Genomic DNA, 21,226 nt, shown 5'->3' on the forward strand with positions numbered 1-21,226 from the left:
CTGAACCTGCACAGTGGAGAGCATGAGCATGCGCATGCTTCTCCGCTCTTTCCTCTGCGAGCCTGGATTACTCCCTGTACAGCTCCCCCTTTCAGTGGGAGTCCAGCAGGTGCAGGTGTTGGACTGGGATGGACAAAGTTAAAAATCACACAACACTCAGTTGTAATCCAACAGGTTTATTTGGAAACACTAGCTTTTGGAGCACTGTTTCTTCATCAGGTAGCTGTGGGACAGGATCAAAGGACACAGAATTTCTAGTAAAAAGATCAGAATGTCATACAACTGATGCAATGTATTGAACAAACCTAGATTGCAGTTGTGTTTTTATCACTTAGAATGGGGATTCAGATTTCGATCAATTAATATGTGAATCCCAGAACATTTTTCAAGACACAGTCCTGAGACACCTTAAGGTTTTGTTAAAAAAAGTGACATCTTATCAGACTGTGTTAAAGGTTAGAGTCTGTCTGTATCCCAGCCTTGAGTCAGACTGGTTCTGTTTCCAAAATAGAAATTTATAAAATGTCACCTGGACTGATTGCTTACAGATTGTGTGCTTTTTGAACAAAATAGAAAGTATCTGCAAATGCAAGTTCCATATAGACTTGTGTGTGTGTGTGTGTGTGAGTGAGGGGGAGGGAGAGAGAGAGTGTGTGTGTGTGTATGTGGTGGGGGGGGGTGGGGTGTCCAACATAGAACATTACAGCACAGTACAGGCCCTTCAGCCCTTGATGTTGCGCCGACCTGTGGAAACAATCTGAAGCCCATCTAACCTACACTACTCCATTTTTGCCCATATGCCTACCCAATGACCATTTAAATGCCCTTAAAGTTGGCGAGTTTACTACTGTTGCAGGCAGTGTGTTCCACACCCATACTACTCCCTGAGTAAAGAAACTATCTCTGACATCTGTCCTATATCTATCACCCCTCAATTTAAAGCTATGTCCCCTCATGCTAGCCATCGCCATCCGAGGAAAAAGGCTGTCACTGTGCAACCTATCTAACCCCCTGATTATCTTATATGTCTCAATTAAGTCGCCTTTCAACTTTCTTCTCTTTAACGAAGACAGCCTCAAGTCCCTCAGCCTTTCCTTGTAAGACATTCCCTCCATACTAGGCAATATCCTAGTAAAACTCCCCTCAACCCTTTCCAAAGCTTCCACATCCTTCCTATAATGTGGTGACCGCAACTGTACGCAATACCCAAACGTGGCTGCATTGGAGTTTTGGGCAGCTGCAGCATGACCTATGGTTTGAAACTCAAACCCTCTACACATAAAAGCTAATACACCGTATGCCTTCTTAACAACGCTAACAATTTGGGTGGCAACTTTCAAGGATATATGTGCCTGGACACCGAGATCTCTCTGCTAATCTACACTACCAAGAATCTTACCATTAATCCAGTACTCAGTATTCCTGCAGCATATGCAGGATCAACTTTCCCAGGTACAGGTATAACTACACTGTTTAAATTAAATCCATTTCAGTGATCAAAGTAGTTAAGCACCATTTAAGTCATTAAGCTGCCTCACCAGTCTGAAATTAAGCAAAAAATAGAATGCTGTCTTAAAGTTTCATTTGGTAATTTGTCACTCACTATGCCTCTACATTACAGACATAACTGATGGATAAAATTAATTAATCTTAATAGCATACTATGGAGTTAATTTGAAACCACAAACCACACTGATCTCCCATTTTTTCATCTTAAATCAAACAAAATGTGAAATTGTAATTCTGTTCACTTAAATATAAATAAAATTAGCTGTTTTCTCTACACTTCCCTTTATTGGTCAGAGTATTGAGTACAGGAGTTGGGAGGTACAGAAAGTTGCGGCTGTACGGGACATTGGTTCGGCCACGGTTGGAATATTGCGTGCAATTCTTGCCTCTTTTCTATCGGAAAGATGTTATGAAACTTGAAAGGGTTCAGAAAAGATTTACAAGGATGTTGCCAGGGTTGGAGGATTGGAGCTATAGGGAGAAGTTGAATCGCTGGGGCTGTTTTCCCTGGAGTGTCGGAGGCTGCGGGGTGACCTTATAGAGGTTTATAAAATCATGAGGGGCATGGATAGGATAAATAGACAAAGTCTTTTCCCTGGGGTGGGGGAGTCCTGAACTAGAGGGCATAGGTTTATGGTGAGAAGGGAGAGATATAAAAGAGACGTAAGGGGCAACGTTTTCATGCAGAGGGTGGTACATGTATGGAATGAGCTGCCAGAGGAAGTGGTGGAGGCTGGTATAATTGCAACATTTAAAAGGCATCTGGATGGGTATATGAGTAGAGTCATAGAGTCATAGGAAGCGTTTGGAGGGATATGGGCTAGGTGCTGGCAGGTGGGACTAGATTGGGTTGGGATATCTGGTCGGCATGGACGAGTTGCACTGAAGGGTCTGTTTCCATGCTGTACATCTCTTGTTACTCTATGTTGAAGTTCTGCTTTTGTTTGTTTAAGATTTCCAGCATCCACAGTTCTTTGTTTTATATTAAAATTAGGTGCTTATTTTATCAGATTTGCAATAAACAGTAGCATAAGTTTTAATCATAATATTCACATACAAAAGAAAATCTAAAACCAGGATCTGAATTGCAAATCTGAATTAGAGTCATAGAATCATACAGATGTACAACATGGAAACAGACCCTTCGGTCCAACTCGTCCAATCCGACCAAATATCCCAACCTAATCTAGTCCCACCTACCAGCACTTGGCCCACATTCCTCTAAACCTTTCCTATTCATATACTCATCCAGATGTCTTTTAAATAATGCAATTGTACTAGCCTCCACCACTTCTTCTGGCAGCTCATTCCATACACGCACCATCCTCTGTGAGAAAATGTTTCCCCTTAGGTCCCATTAAATCTTTCCCCTCTCACCCTAAACCTATGCCCTCTAGTTCCGGACTCCCCCACCCCAGGGAAAAGAGTTTATCTTTTTCATTCTTATCTTGATTTTATAAACCTCTATGAGGTCACCCCTCAGCCACCGACACTCCAGCGAAAATAGCCCCAGCCTTTTCAGCCTCTCCCTACAGCTCAAATACTCCAACCCCGGCAACATTCTTGTAAATCTTTTCTGAACCCTCTTAAGTTTCACAACATCCTTTTTATAGGAAGGAAACCAAAATTGCACGCAATATTCCAAAAGTACCCAAACTAACATCCTGTACAGCCACAACATGACTTCCCGACTCCCGTACTCAGTACTCTGACCAATAAAGGAAAGCATACCAAACACCTTCTTCACTATCCTATCTACTTGCGACTCTATTTTCATGGAACTATGAACATGCACTCCAAGTTCTCTTCATTATAACGTCTTTTGCAAATGAGGTGACACAGCAACATTTAATTTTGATACAAGTGATTCTCCACAGCCAAAAAACCCAAAGAATTGTGGATATTAGAAATCAGAAATTGCTGGAAAAACCAGCAGGTCTGGCAGCATCTGTGGAGAGAAAACAGAGTAAATGTTTTGGGTCCAGTGCCTCTCTTTCAGAATACAAATTAGCAATTTAGAATTACAGCAAATCGTTGATTGTTATTCTCCACAGCATTGTAGCTGCCACTGGAAAACTGGGAGAATAAGCATTCTATGTTTTGCTGTAGTTCTAAATTGCTAATTGGTGTTTTACAGGGAAGTCGTCGTATTTCTGTAATCTGAATCCTGTTGTTAACTCATCCATTCGGAATCAGTTTGCATTGAACCAACACATCAATTACAATGCACTATCTTCAATCTGTTTGTAGTCATTTAGCTTTGAGTAATTTGAAGCAGAACATATGGTGAGTGTAGCACGCTTCCAGGGCTCTTCAACTGGACCATTCCCTATATTCTGTCTGGATCTGTTGGAGATATGCTCTAATTAAGCAATTCAGAGATGTTATTACACACCTCTGGAGCATGTCAGACTTGAACCATGGCATCGTAGTCCAGAGGTAGGGCCACGAGAGCTTTCTGGATCTGCTGTACATTGAACAACAGAGACCGACTGGCGTTTAATGACAAAAACAAAGTAGTTTGACTGTGGTCTTGGTCAGCAATTCTAACATGTTTAGTGTTCAGGCACCACTTGAGGTGATCACACAATTCAAGAAATCAGTAATTCCATACAGTAGTAACTTTACACCACACTGAGCATTTAGAACAGACCTACAAAAGGAAACAAACCCATTGCTACGTTATGAAGAAAGATAATTTTAATTTTGGTAAGAACAAAGGATCATGGGAAGAGTGGATAGGGACAATTGGTGAGGGAGTCCAGGATATGTGGTCATGACTTCAAAATCAGAGCTATTCAAGGTAGAAGGAAATACCTCCTCAAAGGATGGCTCAAATAATTAATCACCCTCCCTTTAAAAAATAGTGAATGCTAACTCTGATTTTTTTTTAAAAGGGAGTTAGGGGATTATGGAGCCGAAATGGGTAAATGATATTAGGCTACAGATTCCCTGATTTCATTGAATGGTGGTTTACCATCAAGGGAATTGAATGGTCTCCTTGTGCTCATAGTTTCTGAAATTTACTCCTTAAACCCCTCAACTTATACACTATTTTCAGAACGTTACTCATCCCTCTCTCAATAATTCCTCTACAGGATAAACTCCCCATTACTTTCTAATAGATGCTTTATAATCATAGAATTCCACAGTATGTAAACAGGCCATTTAACCCATCGAGTTCACACTGACCCTCCAAAGAGCATCCCATCCAGACCCATCCCATAGCTATCCCTGTATGCCTGCATTTCCCATGGCTAACCCACCTAACCTGCACACCCCTGGATACTACAGGCACTTTAGTACAGACAATCCACCGAACATACACATCTTTGGTCCGCAGGAGGAAACTGGAGCACCCGGAGAAAATCTACATAGCCATGGGGAGAATGTGCAAACTCCACTCAGACAGTGGAATCGAATCCAGGTCCCTGGCGCTGTGAGGCAGCAGTCCTAACCACCGAACCACTGTGTTAAACTGCATGACTTAAGTTTAATTTTGTGAGTTATAGAAGTAAACATAGGTCACTGCAGAAAAACAAACATAACAAAAACTTTTAAGCATCACATGTATCAGTTGCTAGGATTTAAAATGCAGTTTGTTGTTGTGAATTTATGCCGCCATCTACTGTCCTTTACTTGCATTACTGCACTGATCTATGTCCTGCACAAAGGTTTGGCAGTTTTTTTTATCTTCAAATGGGATGTGAGCATCACCAGCTGGTCAACATTTACTGCCCATCCCTAGTTGCCCTTGAGAAGGTGGAGATGAGCTACCTTTTTGAACTGCTGCAGTCTATGTGCTGTTGGTAGACCGACAATGTCCTGGGGGAGGGAATTCCAGAATTTTGACCCAACACCAGCAAAGGAACAGTGATTAAACAAGATGGATATCCTAGGGCAACCAGGGCTTATTGTTCTATATTTGCACTGATTGGTACAAACGTGAGTTAGCAGCAGAAGTAGAATGTTCAGCCCCTCAAGCCTGCTGTACCATTCAACAGGAGAAAGTGAGGATTGCAAATGTTGGAGATAGAGTCGAGAGTATAGTGCTGGAAAAGCACAGCAGGTCAGTCAGCATCCGACAGAGCAGTTGAATCGACGTTTCGGGCATCAGTCCTTCGTCAGGAATCAAGAATTGTACCATTCAACAATATGATGGCTGATCTGCCCCAGGTGTCAATTCCTCTTATATGCCAGTTCCATTGCCCTCAATCCCCCAATATTTCAAAACTCTATCCACCTACTCTTTAAAGATTTTATTCCAGTCTCCACTACTCTCTGAGGTAGACAAGTCCAGATGTTCACTACCCTCTGTTCACTCAGTTTTAAATGTCCCCTGAATGTATGACTACATCCCCTAGTTGGTGATTCTCCCACGAGCAGAAACATGTCAACACCTATCGGTCAAACCCCCTCAGAATACTGCATTTTACAAATCAAAACATTTCAAATCAAATCATTCTACTAAACTGTAATGAATATTTAATGCAATGCATGTACCTGATAGTCAATCTCTTAATCTCAGGAATCTGCCAACTGAATTTCTTTCAAACAGCCTCCAATTCTTAAATGTGAGGATCTAAACTGTACACATATTCCAGATGTAGCCTCATTTTGTACAGTTATAACAAAGACTTTTCTAGTTTTAAACTCCAACCCCCTAGCAATAAAGGCAAAATTCAATTTGCTGCCTTAATTACTTGCTGCACCTGTATGTTAATCATTTGTGTTTCATGGACAAGAAAATTCAAATCCCTACATGCTTCACCTTTTTGGAGAATGTCTTCAACCTTCTTAACGATCTAACACCTTCACCACAACAAACATTAAGCTAACTGGCCTATAGTTTCCCGTTTCCTTTCCCTCTTAAACAGAGGGATTATATTTGATACTTGCCAGTTTTTGTTTGTTGAACTTAATGAATTTTGAAGACTCAACATCTTATTAGCCACCTCCTTTAACATCCTGAGATAAAGTCGATCCGGCCTTGAGAATGTGGCAGCACACAGCTTCATCAGTTTGATCTGTACTGCTCTCCTAGTGATTGTAATTTCAATAGGTTTCTCTCTTCCTTCCACTTCCTCATTTATAGATATTAGTGATTTTTTTTTAGATCCTCTACAGAAGCAAAGTGTTTGTTCCTTTCATCAGCCATTTCCTTATCTGTGATTAAGTCCCCATTCTCTAGATGAGCAACAATCACTTCTTGTTCTTTTTCTCTTTACATACTTGTAGAAAATCTTTGCTTTAAAATTCAGAGCTTGCTTGATCTCATGTTTAATTTCTTCTGATTAATCATCACTTTCTATTGTTACATTCTGTCAAACCATCTGACCTGAGATTCAGCTTTGTCCAATTATACAGTTTTCCTTAAGTTTGATGCTTTCCTTAACTTCTTTTGTAAACCACAGATGCCGAGTCCTTCCTCAGAATTTTTCTTTTTTGTACTAGTATACTTCTGAATATTCCAAAATAGCCCCTTAAAAATCTGCCACTGATTCTGCATTGATCTATCCCCTAATCACAGTCCAATTCATTTGGGTTATCTCAGATTTTGTATCCACATAATTGCTTGTATTTAAATTTAAGATATACATTTTAGTCCTAACCTTCCTGTTTATTAACAGGTTGTAAACTTTACTCATATTGTAATTATTAACATCTAGGGGTGCTTTTACAGGGAGTAATTAGTTAATCCTGTCACATTACATAATATGAAGTTTAGTATAGCCTGCTCTCTGGTCAGTTCCATGCTGCTCTAAGAAACTGTCTCAGAAGCATCCTATCAATTTCTCATCCATGCTACCATTGCCAATTTGATTTTTCCAATTTGTTTATAAAGTAAAATCACTCATGCTTATTTCCATTCCTTTATCACAAGCATCCTTTCTATAAAGTGAGGTTGCTGTTAATGGACACCACTTCAGTAAACAAGAGCTTATTTGAAATAAAGGAGAATTTATTATAATTTGAATTTATGGAATGACCACTACACAAGAAACCATTCAAACCATTATGCCTTTTTGGTGGCCCTATCCCATGAGTCACACTCTTGCTTGTTTCTCAAAAGTGTGAAAATGTTCAATTCTCTCTGAACATTGCTATTGAATATGGTTTAACCACTGTTTCATGTGTTCCAGATATTACTAACTCTGTGTGTAATAATGTTCCCTAACAGCCCTCTGCTTCTTTTTGACAATGACCTGAAATTCAGTCTCCTTTGGTACTGACCCTTCTACCCCTTTGTTTAATCTTGGAGTACAGTTTACCTTTCAGCATACCCATTTTGTTTTATCCTATCCAATACTGCCTCCATTTTTGCAAGTACATCGGTAGCATCCTTTTCTCTGTTGAAGACAGATGCAAAGCGCATGTAGCTCAACTCTGCTTTCTGCATTTACAATATCTATTTCAGTCCCTAATTGGCCTCAAATTTCCTTTGATGATCCATCTACCCTTTTTTTTTACTTCTAAGACATTTGTCTCCCCTTTTTGTTAATAGGTAATCTATTCTTATGTCCTGTTTGCCTCATTTATTTCCCTTTTTATGGCTCTTGATACTTTAATTCTGTTTGGTTCTTCACTACAGTATTTTGCATTTACCAAAAATCTTTTTGCTGCCTCATTTTATCCTCTACAACTTCAATTACATGTTTTTTTTAACTATTCGAAACCTGATCATATGATCACTATTTCTTCCTTTGAGATATATTCCAGTTACCTCACTTCATTCCATTTGAAATAGATCTAACATTTGTAAATTCTTCGTTGAACTTCAAACACACTGATAAAGTTCTGTTGCATGAAGATCAGAGAATTCGCTCTCTCTCCCTTCTTTACATTGTTTTTATCTGAGTCTGTAGTCAGATAATGGCAAATCTCTTTCCCACTATTTGGTAAGTTGGGATCACACCCAATAAGGCAATAGTTCATCAATTATTCCTTAATTCTGACTAAGTAAATTCTGTCTTCAACCTCTGAACTATGTCAACTCTCATCAATACTTTAATAGCTTCATCCATCAATGCTCACTAACAGAATGGAATCTATCCTAAATACCATGTAGGCATGAATATTAAGTTCTTAATATCCTCTTTCATTGAATCAGTTCTAACATTGCTATTGCATTATATAGGCAAAGTCAACATGGTTTTGTTAAAGACAAAGTGTGGTTAACCATTTTATTGGATTCTTTGAAGTAGTAACTGCTGCTACAGATGAAGGGGAAGCAGTGGATGCATTGAACTTGGATTTCCAGAAACATTGATAAGGTTATTGTGGAAAATAAAAACTCATGGTGGAGAGGGTAACAATGCTACAGATAGAAGATTGGCTGACTAATGAGAAACAAAGAGTAGGAATAAATGGTCTTTTTCAGGTTGGCACAATGTCATGAGTGATGTGCCACAGCCTTTGGTATTGGGGCCTCAGCTTTTTACAACATTTATATATATAAATAATTTGGATGAATAGACCAGAGGTATGGCAGCTAATTTTGCTGATGACACAAAGACTGGTAGGATGGTGAATTTGAAGGGTTATGGATAGGTGGAGTGGGTAAAGATCTGGCAAATGGAATACAATGTAGGGAAAATGTGACATTTCCATTTTACCAAAAATAATAAAGAAACAAATCTAAGTAGTGAAACGTTGCACAGCTGATATGCAGGGAGATCTGGGTATCCTAGCACATAGATCACAAAAGGTTAGTATATGGGTACAGCAAGTAATCAAGAAAGCTAAAAGAATGTTATGTTTTATCAAGGGAAATTGAATGCAACATTAGGAAGTTTATGCTGCAGTTATACAGGCATTGTTGAGACAGCATCTGCAGTGCTGTCACATACTTACGAAGGATGTTAATGCATTAGAAGCTGTTTAGAGAATGTTTACGAGATGGATTGCCTTATAAAGAAAGGCCTGTATCTTCTGGATCCTGAGGTGACTTGACCAGGTGGATGTGGAAAGGATGTTTCCTCATGAGTACACCTAGAGCTAGGGGTCATAGTTTAAAAATAAAGAGGTCGCCCATTTAAGACAGAGATGAGGAAACATTTTTCATGAGGTTTGAATGTCTTTGGAATTTCGTTCCTCAAGAGCCAGTGCATTCAAAAATCTTTATATTTTGATAAGGCAGAGGTTGTTAGATTCTGTGTCACCAAGGGGCTGAAAGATTATTAATAGAGTTGAGGTTAAAATCAGCTCAGCCATCTGATCTTATTGAACTGAGGAGGCTAAAAGGGCTGAGCGGGCTACTCTTAAGCCCCATTCAGATCATAGCCCTATGTGGTGAGGAATGCATACAGCTCTATTTGCATTCTACAGATTTTCTCTTCAAACGCTTATCAGATTGCACAGCATGCATTATTCTGATTACTTATGTTACTGTCTGTTCTTAGTCTATTGTCATTTTTCTCTTCAAGTCCTTTATACATTTCATTTCTCCTCTCTAATATTTCAGCTAGTCACCTATCCTATTGACAAATTAATTTAAACCCTTTCTCACGTAGGGCTAATTTATGTCCATTTGGAGTTGGTGAAATTAACCTTGGCTGCATAATAATACTAGTTATTTAAGTTTTCTTCAAACTGTCTATCATGCTTCAATATATTGTTAAATTGGGAAGACAAAATAGAGACGTAAAACTTTTTTCTGATGCAGAGGATGTTACGTGTTTTGCTGTTGCATTACTTTCAAATAATAAAGGCTTTACACTCTGTTAACAAATTACGTATTTTTAAATTAACGCGCTTTATTGGTTTTTGTAAAAACTTACAGGCAATGCCTAAAATTCAAAGTAAACATTATGTTTTCAAAATTAACTGAAAGGTTTTCCAAAAAAAGCACTTGCAAGTCTTTAATAAAATGTTGTTTCATTTCAGAAACCAACATTCACATTTTTAAGCAGCATTTTAACATAAAGGCACCTTAATATAGTAAGATGATTATGCATTTTTCGTTATGGCAGGCAGAAAATATTTTCACACCCATATTCACATAATGTAAATATATATGCAGTGCAGGAGAAGATTGCAATTTCATGATGTGCGTTACAATGCTTAACTGACCTTGGATTAAGACACCAAGATAAGCAATGACTAACTTTTAATAATATCACTTGTTTTTGTAAACTTCAAACACCTCTTCAAAGATCTTCAGGTGCAAAACAAAGGCAGTTATATCTGACACAGTGCTTGATAAATTATTGCTTCAGTAATTAAAAAAAGGAATTGCAAAGCAAATGTTTCTGCTTTAAAATTTTGTACGATCTCTATTTTGTGTTAGAATGAAATATCACTGTTAAACAAAGATTTCATCTAAATGGTCCTTCAAAATTATCTTGAAACGTGTAATCGCTCCCGTTTGAAAGTCACAGCTGCTTTCCAGGTCTCCACACTCTTTGACAACAGAATTTGGTCTGGGAAAAGATCATCAAGTTCTGGCAAATTTTCCACTTCTTTCATTTCCATAATGATTCTCAATGAATCTTTCAAACTGAAAAATAAAGATGACTTTAGATATTGGAAAATAAATCAGATTTTTCAACTCGTTACAAAAAAGTTCTAAAAGTATTCTGAATTAAGAAATTTGAAGCAGAGCCTTTTTTCCTCATTCTTTGCAATTTGTCTTCAAAACCTTCAGAATCCCTCTAATTTACCATCATTTCATCCTTTCAACAATTGAGTTGTGGAGATCATGCATTGCTATGCCCCTCTTGACAGATATTTCAGATAAAATAGAGCAACTTGGCTTGATATTATCTTGGTTTTAGACATACTGGTTTTGCTAACAAAGTAGTTTTCAGGTGATGACATCACCAACTCAAAGAAACCCAAACCTGTCGATGGAAGGCAGGAATTGTCGCCAGTGGTTCACCCAGAGGCCCACTGGGGATATCGCCTAGTGGGGCGGCGGAGCGTATGGAGGTGGGCCTTCCAGCTCGGCAAGCAAACCTACATCCACAAGCCAGGGAACTATAAACCATGAGCCTGACGTTGGTGGTGGACAAGCTGTTGGAGAGAATCCTGGGGTACGGGATGTACATGTGTTTGTAGGGGCGGGGACTGATTGGGGATGGTCAGCGTGGAGGGTCATGTCTCACAGACTTGACTGAGTTTTTGAAGAGGTAGCATCGTGGATTGATGGGGGCAGAACGGTGGATGTGGTCTATGTGGACTTCGGTGGGGCATTCGTCAGGGCTCTCCATGGGAGACTGGTTGGGGAGGTTTGATCTCACGGAATGCAGGGAGGGCTGGCCATTTGGATGCAGAGCTGGCTTGGGGTTGGAGGATGGAGGGTGGTGGTGGAGGGTTGTTTTTCAGGCTGGAGGCCTGTGGCCAGTGGAGTGCCATGGGGATCAGTGCTGGGTCCACTACTTTTCATCATTTAGGTAGATGATTTGGATGTGAGCATAGGAGGTGTGGTTGGTGGGTGTGCAGCTGTCACCGGAGTTGGAAGTGAGGTGGATGGCGATGAGGGTTGCCTCAGATTTAAATGGGATCTTGATCAGATGGGCGAATGGGCTGAGGAGTGACAGGTGGTGTTTAGTTTGGATGAATGTGAGGTGCTGCATTTTGGGAGGGCAAATCTTGGCAGGACTTATACACTTGATGGTGGGGTTCTGGGGAGTGTTGCTGAGCAGGGAGACCTTGGGGTGTGGGTTTGTGGCTCCTTAAATGTGGAGTCGCAGCTGGATGGAATGGTGAGGGGGGCTTTTGGTCTGCTTTCCTTTGTTGGTCAGAGTGTTGAGTGTGGGAGTTGGGGGGTCATGTTGTGGCTGTGCAGGACATTGGTTGTGCCAGTGTTGGAGTGTTCTGGTCTCCTTCCTGTTGGAGGGATGTTGTGGAGCTTCATGGGGTTCAGTGGAGATTTACAGGGATGTTGTTGGGGTTGGAGTGTTTGGGCAGTGGGGAGAGGCTGGGTGGGCTTGGGCTGTTTCCCCTGGAGCATTGGGGGCTGAGGGGTGACCTCGTTGGGGTTTCTGGAATCATGAGGGGCATGGATGGGATAAATGGACGGGGTCTTTTCCTTGGGGTGAGGGGGGGTCCAGAACTGGAGGGCATGGGTTTTTAGTGAGGGGAGAAAAATATAAAAGGGATCTAAGGGGCAACTTTTTCACACAGAAGGTTGTGTGTGTGTGGAGTGAGCTGCCAGAGGAAGTGGTGGAGGCTGGGACAATTGCAATATTTGAAGGGCATCTGATGGATATATGAGCAGGAGGGGTTTGGAGGGATGTGGGCCAAATGTTGACAAGTGGGACTAGATTGGGTTGGGATATCTGGTTGGCCTGGACAAGTTGGACAGAAGGGTCTGTTTCCGTGCTGTACTTCCCAATGATTCTATGACAGGCTAAGAGGATTCATTTTGGTGGACCACGATGACAAACATATTAATTACATATTGCATCTCATCAAAATCAGGCAAGGCTAGAAAGTGCTCCATGAAAATGTCTTCTTCCGTGTAAGCAAATGACAAACTGAATGACTTGAAATTATCAATATGTATTTGATACTAATTTAGCAGTGTTCCTACACTTAATTTGTTTACTGAAAAACTGACATTTAAATCACCTCATCTTGCCAAACTTAATGATAACTTTTATAACAAGTGGACATACCTCCACGATGCATTTAAAGATTCTGATGATTGAATATTTTTGCATTTCAAAATCAACATTTCATGCAGTTCCAGTATGAATATATCTACACTTGTATTCATGAAGAAAGTATGCAACTGTTTCCTTTCCTCTGCACTGAGGTCCTCTTTATATTCAGCTCGAATTCCTGAGAAAGGATCCTGAAAGTACACACACAAAAACAATGAGGAACTTAAACTTTGATTGATATATTCTCTGCCTAATCTTTTAAAAAGTTTACCTATTGCATTAAATTAGCTGTAACCCTGCAGTATGAGTAAGTATGGACCATACACTTAGAGCAATCTTCTTTTTAATCGGCACTACAGTGTTAATTCAAAATTTTATGCTTTACACTGTCCCTTGATGTTCCTACTAATCAAATGCCAAATTACTTCTTGATAGATTTGCAGTAACTCCTCTTTAATACAAATAACATTCTCCTCCATTCCCCTGTTCTTCACAATCTATGGTGCACAGAGGGTAGTTGGCTAACCACTTCCGAGACTTCAGCCAAAGCCGATGAAAGCAGACTGCTAAAAGACATGCAGCAATAGCCTGGGTTGAATACATTCTTTGCAGAGTAAAATCTTATATCTACCCATTTCCTTCCCAAACAGATATAGATCAGCAACTCAACAGCATGCTGAAGAGTAAACCCAAACTCGGTACAACTGGGATAAATATATTTGTGCTTTTTTATACTTATTGAGCACTGGGCATAATAGAGTACCGTGCAAGTGGTGGAAAGGACCCATCTAGTTACTGCCTTGTAGACACAAGAACCCTCAATTATATCAACCTATAAAGATGAATATTAACATTTATCGGTCAACAACTATTATCTGTTTGTTGTTTTTTTTTGTCTGGAAGGCAAAAACCTTTGGGACATGCTTGCACTTTAATTCTTTGAAATTTAAGAGGACACCAGGAATTCCAACTATAGCCACAATCATAGAGTGCTCTGAACAGAACAATGGTTGCTGCAAATAGAACAGAGCACTGACTGCTCCCCAGGATTGTACACATCTCTTTGTGAAGAGCTTAAGCCTGCATCTTTACACTGTGGCTAAGCTTGTGAATTAAGCAGATAGGTATAATAGCTAAAAAGCTATTCTAAATGTTTATTTACATTTTAGGATTTGATTGCCAGACCAGCATTGATTGCCCATCCCTAATTATCCACAAGGTAATTAAGAAACCACATTGCTGTGGGTCTGGAGTCACCTGTACGCCAGACTGGGTAAGAACGGCAGATGCCCTTCCCTAAAGGAACCAGCTGGGTTTTTCCCAATCAGTGGTTTCATTGTAGACTCTAAACTACAGGTTTTTATTGAATTTATTGAAGTTAAATTCCATCATCTACCATGGCAAGATTCAAACCCAGTTCCCTGGAACATTGCTTGGGTTTCTGAATTAATAGTGCAGCAATAATGCCACTAGGCCATCACCTCCCAATGCTTTTTTTTGATAACCGGGCTGAATATAAATTTTGGCTGAAAATAGACTATAAAACAAAATATCTACACTCACGCAAAATTATGTTAATTCACTCATTTATGAAAAAGTGGGTACACCTACAATAGTACTCAGGAAGCCTAACACTGTCTTTGAATTCAGTGGCAAGGTTGCTGTTCTATGTTAACTTCTTCCATCACAGTACAAAAAATGGATACAGTGAAGTCATCTAAAAAGTGCATTGCAGAAACCTGCTAATAACTTGAAGCATTACCAAATGTCCATTCTCTCCACCACTATGATAACAGCAAGGATGCAGGTACATCACAATCTTCAAACTACCCTTCAAGTCACACAGCACTCCACTTCAGACATATATTACCCATTCTTTCATTATCATTGTGTCAAGATGTTAAAATTCCTTACAAACTCATGAATAAGTGGCATTTCTGGGAGAAGCTCCAGCATCACCTTTTCTGGGGATCTAGGGAAGAGACATAAACCTTGCCTGCATTATCTCTACAGCCCAAGAAATATAAATGGGTTCTTGCTGACAATATTTCCATTCCTTACCCGCTTCAGACGGAGGAAGCATTCTGATTTCCTTGCAGAGAGGAGTTGCCAAAGTGCTTGGATGTGTTTTAAGTTGCACCTCGTCAACGCCTTGAGCAAAAAGAAAGTATTTAACATGTATTAAAAATGCTTGTACTTTGTGTTGTCATAGATCCAAATAGCCATATACAATGTCCCATCATCTTTAAAACGAATAGGAAATAAAGCTAATATTGACTAAGGACTTAAAAAAATACACAGAAAGAAGTAAAATTATTGTCTGGCACTGCAATCTTAGATGATCCAGACCGATCCCTTAGCATAGAGGATATGTTTTTCAAATAAGTTGACTTTGAATGATGAATCTGGGTAAAACTTAGGAGGGACTATCATTGAAGTCTAAATGCAGTTATATTTTAGCAACTAGAATTTATATAGTACTTTACCACTTATCTCCAAAAGAGGGTTATGCACATACAATGAATGGATTTGAAGTGGCATTATCATTGGTGTGTGGGGAAATTCAGTCGGCAGCTTGCTTGCAGCAAGGTTACACAACAGAAATTGTACTAATGGTCAATTGATTTATTCTTGACACGGGCTGAGCATATTAATCTTAGTCAGGATACCAGATGAATTCCCTGCTCCTCCTCAATTCAAGTGATGAGAAGTCAATATTCGAATAAACAGGAGATGTCATTTTACTCGCATCTGCAGAACTTTGCCTGTATAGGTCTTGACGGAGTGTTGAATCAACAACTCTCACCTCCAGTACCACAGCACTCCTTCAAAATTATACTTAACTATTTACCCAAAAGATATCGTCATGTTTTCTACAGTGGCTCTGATTTAAAGGGCTATTAACTGAGTCAAGCTGACATTGAATATCAAAATCTATCAGCATGAATGGGCCTGAATATTACAGTAGCCCATTTTATTGAACAATATCAGTTCTGGATAAGAAAGTGGAAACCAGTTTATGTTGTAGATGTAGTACAAAATAAAAATAATTTTTAAGGCATTCAAGGAGAAAAAAGCCAGCCTGTCAGATTAAAACAACCTCATGTAAATCCAGAGTACCTTATTATACATTCAGGATAAATGTACTTACTTCTAGTACGTGCGGTGCAGTTTGATTTTCCATTTGTAACACCTCCTTCAAGTAGACCACAAGCTGTAGATTAGGGTCTCCCCCCGATAAGGCCAGAAATCCTAAAGTAACTTCCACAGCAGTGAATGCTTCACACACGTCACTGTATGATTGTAGTTCACCACATATTGCATTAATAATTGAGTTTGGCAGTAACTCCTAGAAGGGAAAAACATTGATGGATATGATTTGGGATGACAAGAAACTAGATGAGGAAAATACTGCAAATTGGTAACATTACAGGACATTTTATGTTCAAGGGAAACACAGAGTTCAAATCTATTAGCAGTCTGTGTTATTCATATTCTCACCAATATATTAATCTGTTGCATCAATGAGATCTCTTTGGCAGGCCTTCAAATTCTGAGAATTTCGTATCTAGCTGCAGTTTTCAGGATTATGGAATATGTTATTGAGAATCACTCTAAACTAGCAGTATTTCAATCCTAGTGTCCATTTTAAAGAAATTACTTAAGGCTATTTATTAAATACTAATGTAGTCTACTCAACTGGAAAAGTTCTTGAATGAAAAATGAACAAAAATAATACTGTAAGAATTGAGGCAGCATGAAGCCACAACAATCAAAAACAAACCTCGAAAACATTCCTATCATATTAAGAGACTTATTTTAAGCAGCTATCCTATTTGGATTGGATTCAGAGAAGGACAACTGTCTGAAAGGCGCAAATAGCCCATGGAACAATTAGATTAGATTAGATTCACTACAGTGTGGAAGCAGGCAATTCGACCCAACAAGTCCACACTGACCCTCCGAAGAGCAACCCACCCCTCTCTGACTAATGCACCTAACACTATGGGCAATTTAACATGGCCAATTCACCTGCACATTTTTGAACTGTGGGAGGAAACCCACGTAGGCATGGAGAGAATGTGCAAACTCCACACAGATAATCGCCTAAGGTTAGAATGGAACCTGGGAGCCTGGTGCAGCGAGGCAGCAGTGCTAACCACTGAGTCACCGTGCCGCCAACAATCTTCTGTTTCTTGTTTCAATACCACCTACTTCTGCCATGCACCATCACTCCTTTTAACATTTAATTGCTTTTGCCTTTCACAGTAAGACAAACCTTTCCTTTTATTCCTTGCTTGCTAAGTCCTAACTCATTAACTAATTTGAGTTTTAATGAAAGATTCTTGGCTTAAAACTTCATCTCCATTTCTCCCTTCCCAAATGTTGCCTGGCCTACTGAGCATAAATCTTCGAGGAGAAAGTGAGGACTGCAGATGCTGGAGATCAGAGCTGAAAATGTGTTGCTGGAAAAGCGCAGCAGGTCAGGCAGCATCCAAGGAGCAGGAGAATCAACGTTTCGGGCATGAGCCCTTCTTCAGGAAGGGTTCATGCCCAAAACGTCGATTCTCCTGCTCCTTGGATGCTGCCTGACCTGCTGCGCTTTTCCAGCAACACATTTTCAGCTGCTGAGTATACCCAGCAATTTTTGTTTTTCTTATTCTGCAATATTATCCTTTAAGCCCACTCAAAACATAAAAGAAGTGAGTACCTGAGGCAGCTTGTTCTTCACATCTTTAAAGATGTTTTCATAATTTCTTTCTTGTCTGTAAATCAGTGTTGGTATTCCCTGAATAAAAATGGAAGGAATAGGATGTCTTTATAGAGTATTGTGCTAATATAACTCACGAGGTCTGTTATGACTTACAGTAGGGTACACTCAGTTGTTGAACGACTTAGTATACAGTTATTTTTAAAATTATCCCAATTTTGACTTACCGTTAAGCTTATAAGTGGTTTTCCTTTTAAGAATCTATAAGTAAGTTGCTGTTCAATTCTCTTCAAGTCATACTCAAACATGGTTTCCCCTCCTTTTTCCATTGTGTATTGGCAGTTGGATGAAATGAGAGGAATCAGATCTCTCCCGACCTCATATTTAATTACATGCAAGTCAGCAACATCTGACGGTTTGATTGAGTACCTATAAATTCCAAGAAAAAACGCTTTGTCAGGATGAACACAAGACTGAATATAATAATTTATATGTATGATTGATTGATGTGAGTTACAGTGATGGAAGAAAACCCTTCCTGGCTAAATGTTTTTACTCATGTTACACACTTGTGAACCAATGAGGGTACAAAAGATTTTTACTCTATGAAACAGACATTTACATTTTGTATACCTTCCTTACTGTGAGCTTGTAATGGCATCAGTCGATTGCCAATTAGTTCCAAGCTGGAAGGTGATTTTTCTTTTCTACATTTGAGGCTCATACAGTTTTACAGCCCAGATGCTGCCAATCATCAAGCACCAATCTACTCTCACCTTTTTTTTTCCAGCAATTAAACCATAGCCTTGTGTGCTAGGTGCTTCAAGGAATCACCCAAATACTACAAAAAGTATTTAGTATCAAGTACTTTTGATGATTAGTGGGAAATGACAAATGGCATTTGCCTAAATGGTGATCTTTTACCAATTTTTGGGCATGGAGAAGACCCTTGTGATTTTTACATTATAGTTAATATTCAAACTTAAATTATCCAGAATTCACCCCAACTTCTAAACCACTATATTTCTACTTTTTAAATAAAAATTCCTCAGGTTTGGGGGTTTCTAGCATTAGGTAGTGTTTCAATTCAAGTAAGAAAAATAAAATTTTGAAACAGGAGATGAAAAAATAAAATTAAAAAAACACCCATTTATCTCAACATTTATCCTATTAGGCCATTAATATCAAGAGTTAGTCAAGAGTTTTAAAGTGCCAGTAGACATGCAAAAAAGTCTCACATTGTAGATTTGCTAGTGTACTTCTCCACTGTATAAACAAAGTCATTCTGAAGACCTATAAGGTAGCTAACTAATGCTGTAGAGCACAAGCCAAGATTCTGTCGACGGGGGAGCAGGACTTCGAGTGCACAGTTGTGCATGTCCAAATCAAAAGCACAGTACTCCTCTGGAATCTTAATTTCACCTGTAAAAGAGTGAGATTTGCAAATAAAAGTCCATTATCTTTAAAATTAAAAATGTCAAAATAATAACGGTTTTATTATTCAAGGAATACGTTTGCAGTCCAAAGGCTGAAATCCTTTAAAATGCCTTTACTATTTTTATTCTGAGATCATTTACCTCTGGAAGGAATGTGAAGATTTAAATCAATAATCCCATTAGCTTACATCTATTGTAAATCACACATAAAACATATTAAATTGTTACAGATTAGAGTCTGCTTTGACTCAGTTTGACAGTATCCAATGTAATATTCCACTCCACTGTCTTTGAGGGGCTGATCTACAGTCAGATGCATCACTTGCCAATGGGCTATTAAATAGAGCCTCATTAGCTCTCTCAGGTGGATTTAAAAGATCCCAGGGCACTATTTGGAAGCAGCTGAGGTCACCAAGCTGACTTGGTAACCTCGTCGATATTCTTCCCTCAGCCAATATCTCCAAACAAAATCAGTTTGTTATCATATTAGTATTGTTGGGACTTTGCTGTGTGCAAATAGGTTAGTCCAACTTTCTATTTCAGCCATTCCTCATCAAAATGAATGCCACAGGTTCAAATTAGCTACAATGCCACAGTGATTATAAAAAAATACCATGATGCCTCTGTGGAATATACTGGGTTAGTGACAGTACTTGCCATTAGTTAGGAATGCCTTTCTTTTAAAAGTTCCAGTTGAAGATTTTTGCACCAAACTCGTTGGTTCCAAACATGTAAATTGACAAATTTTAGAAATGCAAACAAGGCTGAAGTTTATGGACCAGGTGATCCAATTACAAGGGCTCAGGGTCAACTCTGCTATAGGAAAGATGTTGTGAAACTTGAAAGAATTCAGCAAAAATTTACAAGGATGTTGCCAGGGTTAGAGGGTTTGAGCTAAAAGGAGAGGCTGAATAGTCTGGGGCCATTTTCCCTTGAGCATTAGAGGTTTATAAAATCATGACGAGCATGGTTACGGTAAATAGTCAAGGTTTTTTCCAGGGTAGGGAAGTCCAAAACTGGAGGGCATAGGTTTAAGGTGAGTTCAGAAAAATTTAAAAGGGACCTAAGGGCAACCTTTTCAAGCAGAGGGTGGTGCACTTATGGAATGTGCTGCCAAAGGAAGTGATGGAGGTTAGTACAAATTACAACATTTTGAAGGCATCTGGATGGCTACACAAATAGGAAGTGTTTAGAGGGATATGGGCCAAATGCTGGCAAATGGGACTAGGTTAATTAGGATATCTGGTTGGTATGGATGAGTTGGATCCAAGGGCTTGTTTCTGTGCTATAAATCTCCATGACTCTAAATAATTTAAAGGATTTTTTTGGATACCTTCCTCTCCCTGGAATTTAATTTACATCTCTGTTGTCATCGGAATTAGATCCTGCTTTTCACATCCTGATACATCATAACTAAACTGTGATGATAGAAATACAAGATTTTTGCTGTAAGATCATCTATCAAACAAGTTGGCGGATTACTTTTTTTTGGCTAACTAAACATTCATTTTGTAATTAGTTTAATTGCTACAATATAGGTAAGACTCACCATTAGTAACAAGGAATGTTCGTAGTTGATTCCATACATAAAAGAAACGTGAGATTTGAGATGAAAATGTATGCTTTAAAGACTCTAGAAAAAAAAATGCACATATTGGAGAAAGAATAGATACTTTGTTAGAAAGGATTCAAGTCTGTATTGCTTTGTGAAAAATAATTACCTGGACTGATGTTCTGAAGAAACTCATGAACAGATTGTGCAGGTACATCAGTTGCATTCTGAAATCGTTTCACCAAGTCATACTGGAATGCCAATAATTCTGGTAGATACTTCACCAATCTTAACTGAGCTTCCTGCACATTAGGAGATTATTAACACATTACAGAAATGCCACAGAACATATTTACAATACATCTGGCATCAACAAGTTGCAGTTCACCAATTTACACTTAAGAAGCAT

At 39.1% G+C, this 21,226-nt stretch overlaps 1 protein-coding gene across 1 annotated transcript in view; it reads right to left on the minus strand.

Moving 5' to 3' along the window:
- Nucleotides 1-10,412: 10,412 nt before the first annotated feature.
- The window catches only part of rnf213a (ring finger protein 213a), a 168,369-nt gene continuing 157,555 nt past the window's right edge, over nucleotides 10,413-21,226 (minus strand). The window contains exons 56-64 of the mRNA XM_060844830.1: nucleotides 20,987-21,119; nucleotides 20,815-20,898; nucleotides 19,068-19,251; nucleotides 18,057-18,258; nucleotides 17,830-17,907; nucleotides 16,270-16,467; nucleotides 15,180-15,269; nucleotides 13,131-13,309; nucleotides 10,413-11,008 (exon numbers count right to left, since the gene is read on the minus strand). Coding sequence (XP_060700813.1) covers nucleotides 10,849-11,008; nucleotides 13,131-13,309; nucleotides 15,180-15,269; nucleotides 16,270-16,467; nucleotides 17,830-17,907; nucleotides 18,057-18,258; nucleotides 19,068-19,251; nucleotides 20,815-20,898; nucleotides 20,987-21,119 — 1,308 coding nt within the window. The 3' untranslated portion in view covers nucleotides 10,413-10,848. The remainder of the gene's footprint in view (nucleotides 11,009-13,130; nucleotides 13,310-15,179; nucleotides 15,270-16,269; nucleotides 16,468-17,829; nucleotides 17,908-18,056; nucleotides 18,259-19,067; nucleotides 19,252-20,814; nucleotides 20,899-20,986; nucleotides 21,120-21,226) is intronic.

Source organism: Hemiscyllium ocellatum, chromosome 25, assembly GCF_020745735.1.
Source record: "Hemiscyllium ocellatum isolate sHemOce1 chromosome 25, sHemOce1.pat.X.cur, whole genome shotgun sequence".
Lineage (NCBI taxonomy): Eukaryota > Metazoa > Chordata > Chondrichthyes > Orectolobiformes > Hemiscylliidae > Hemiscyllium > Hemiscyllium ocellatum.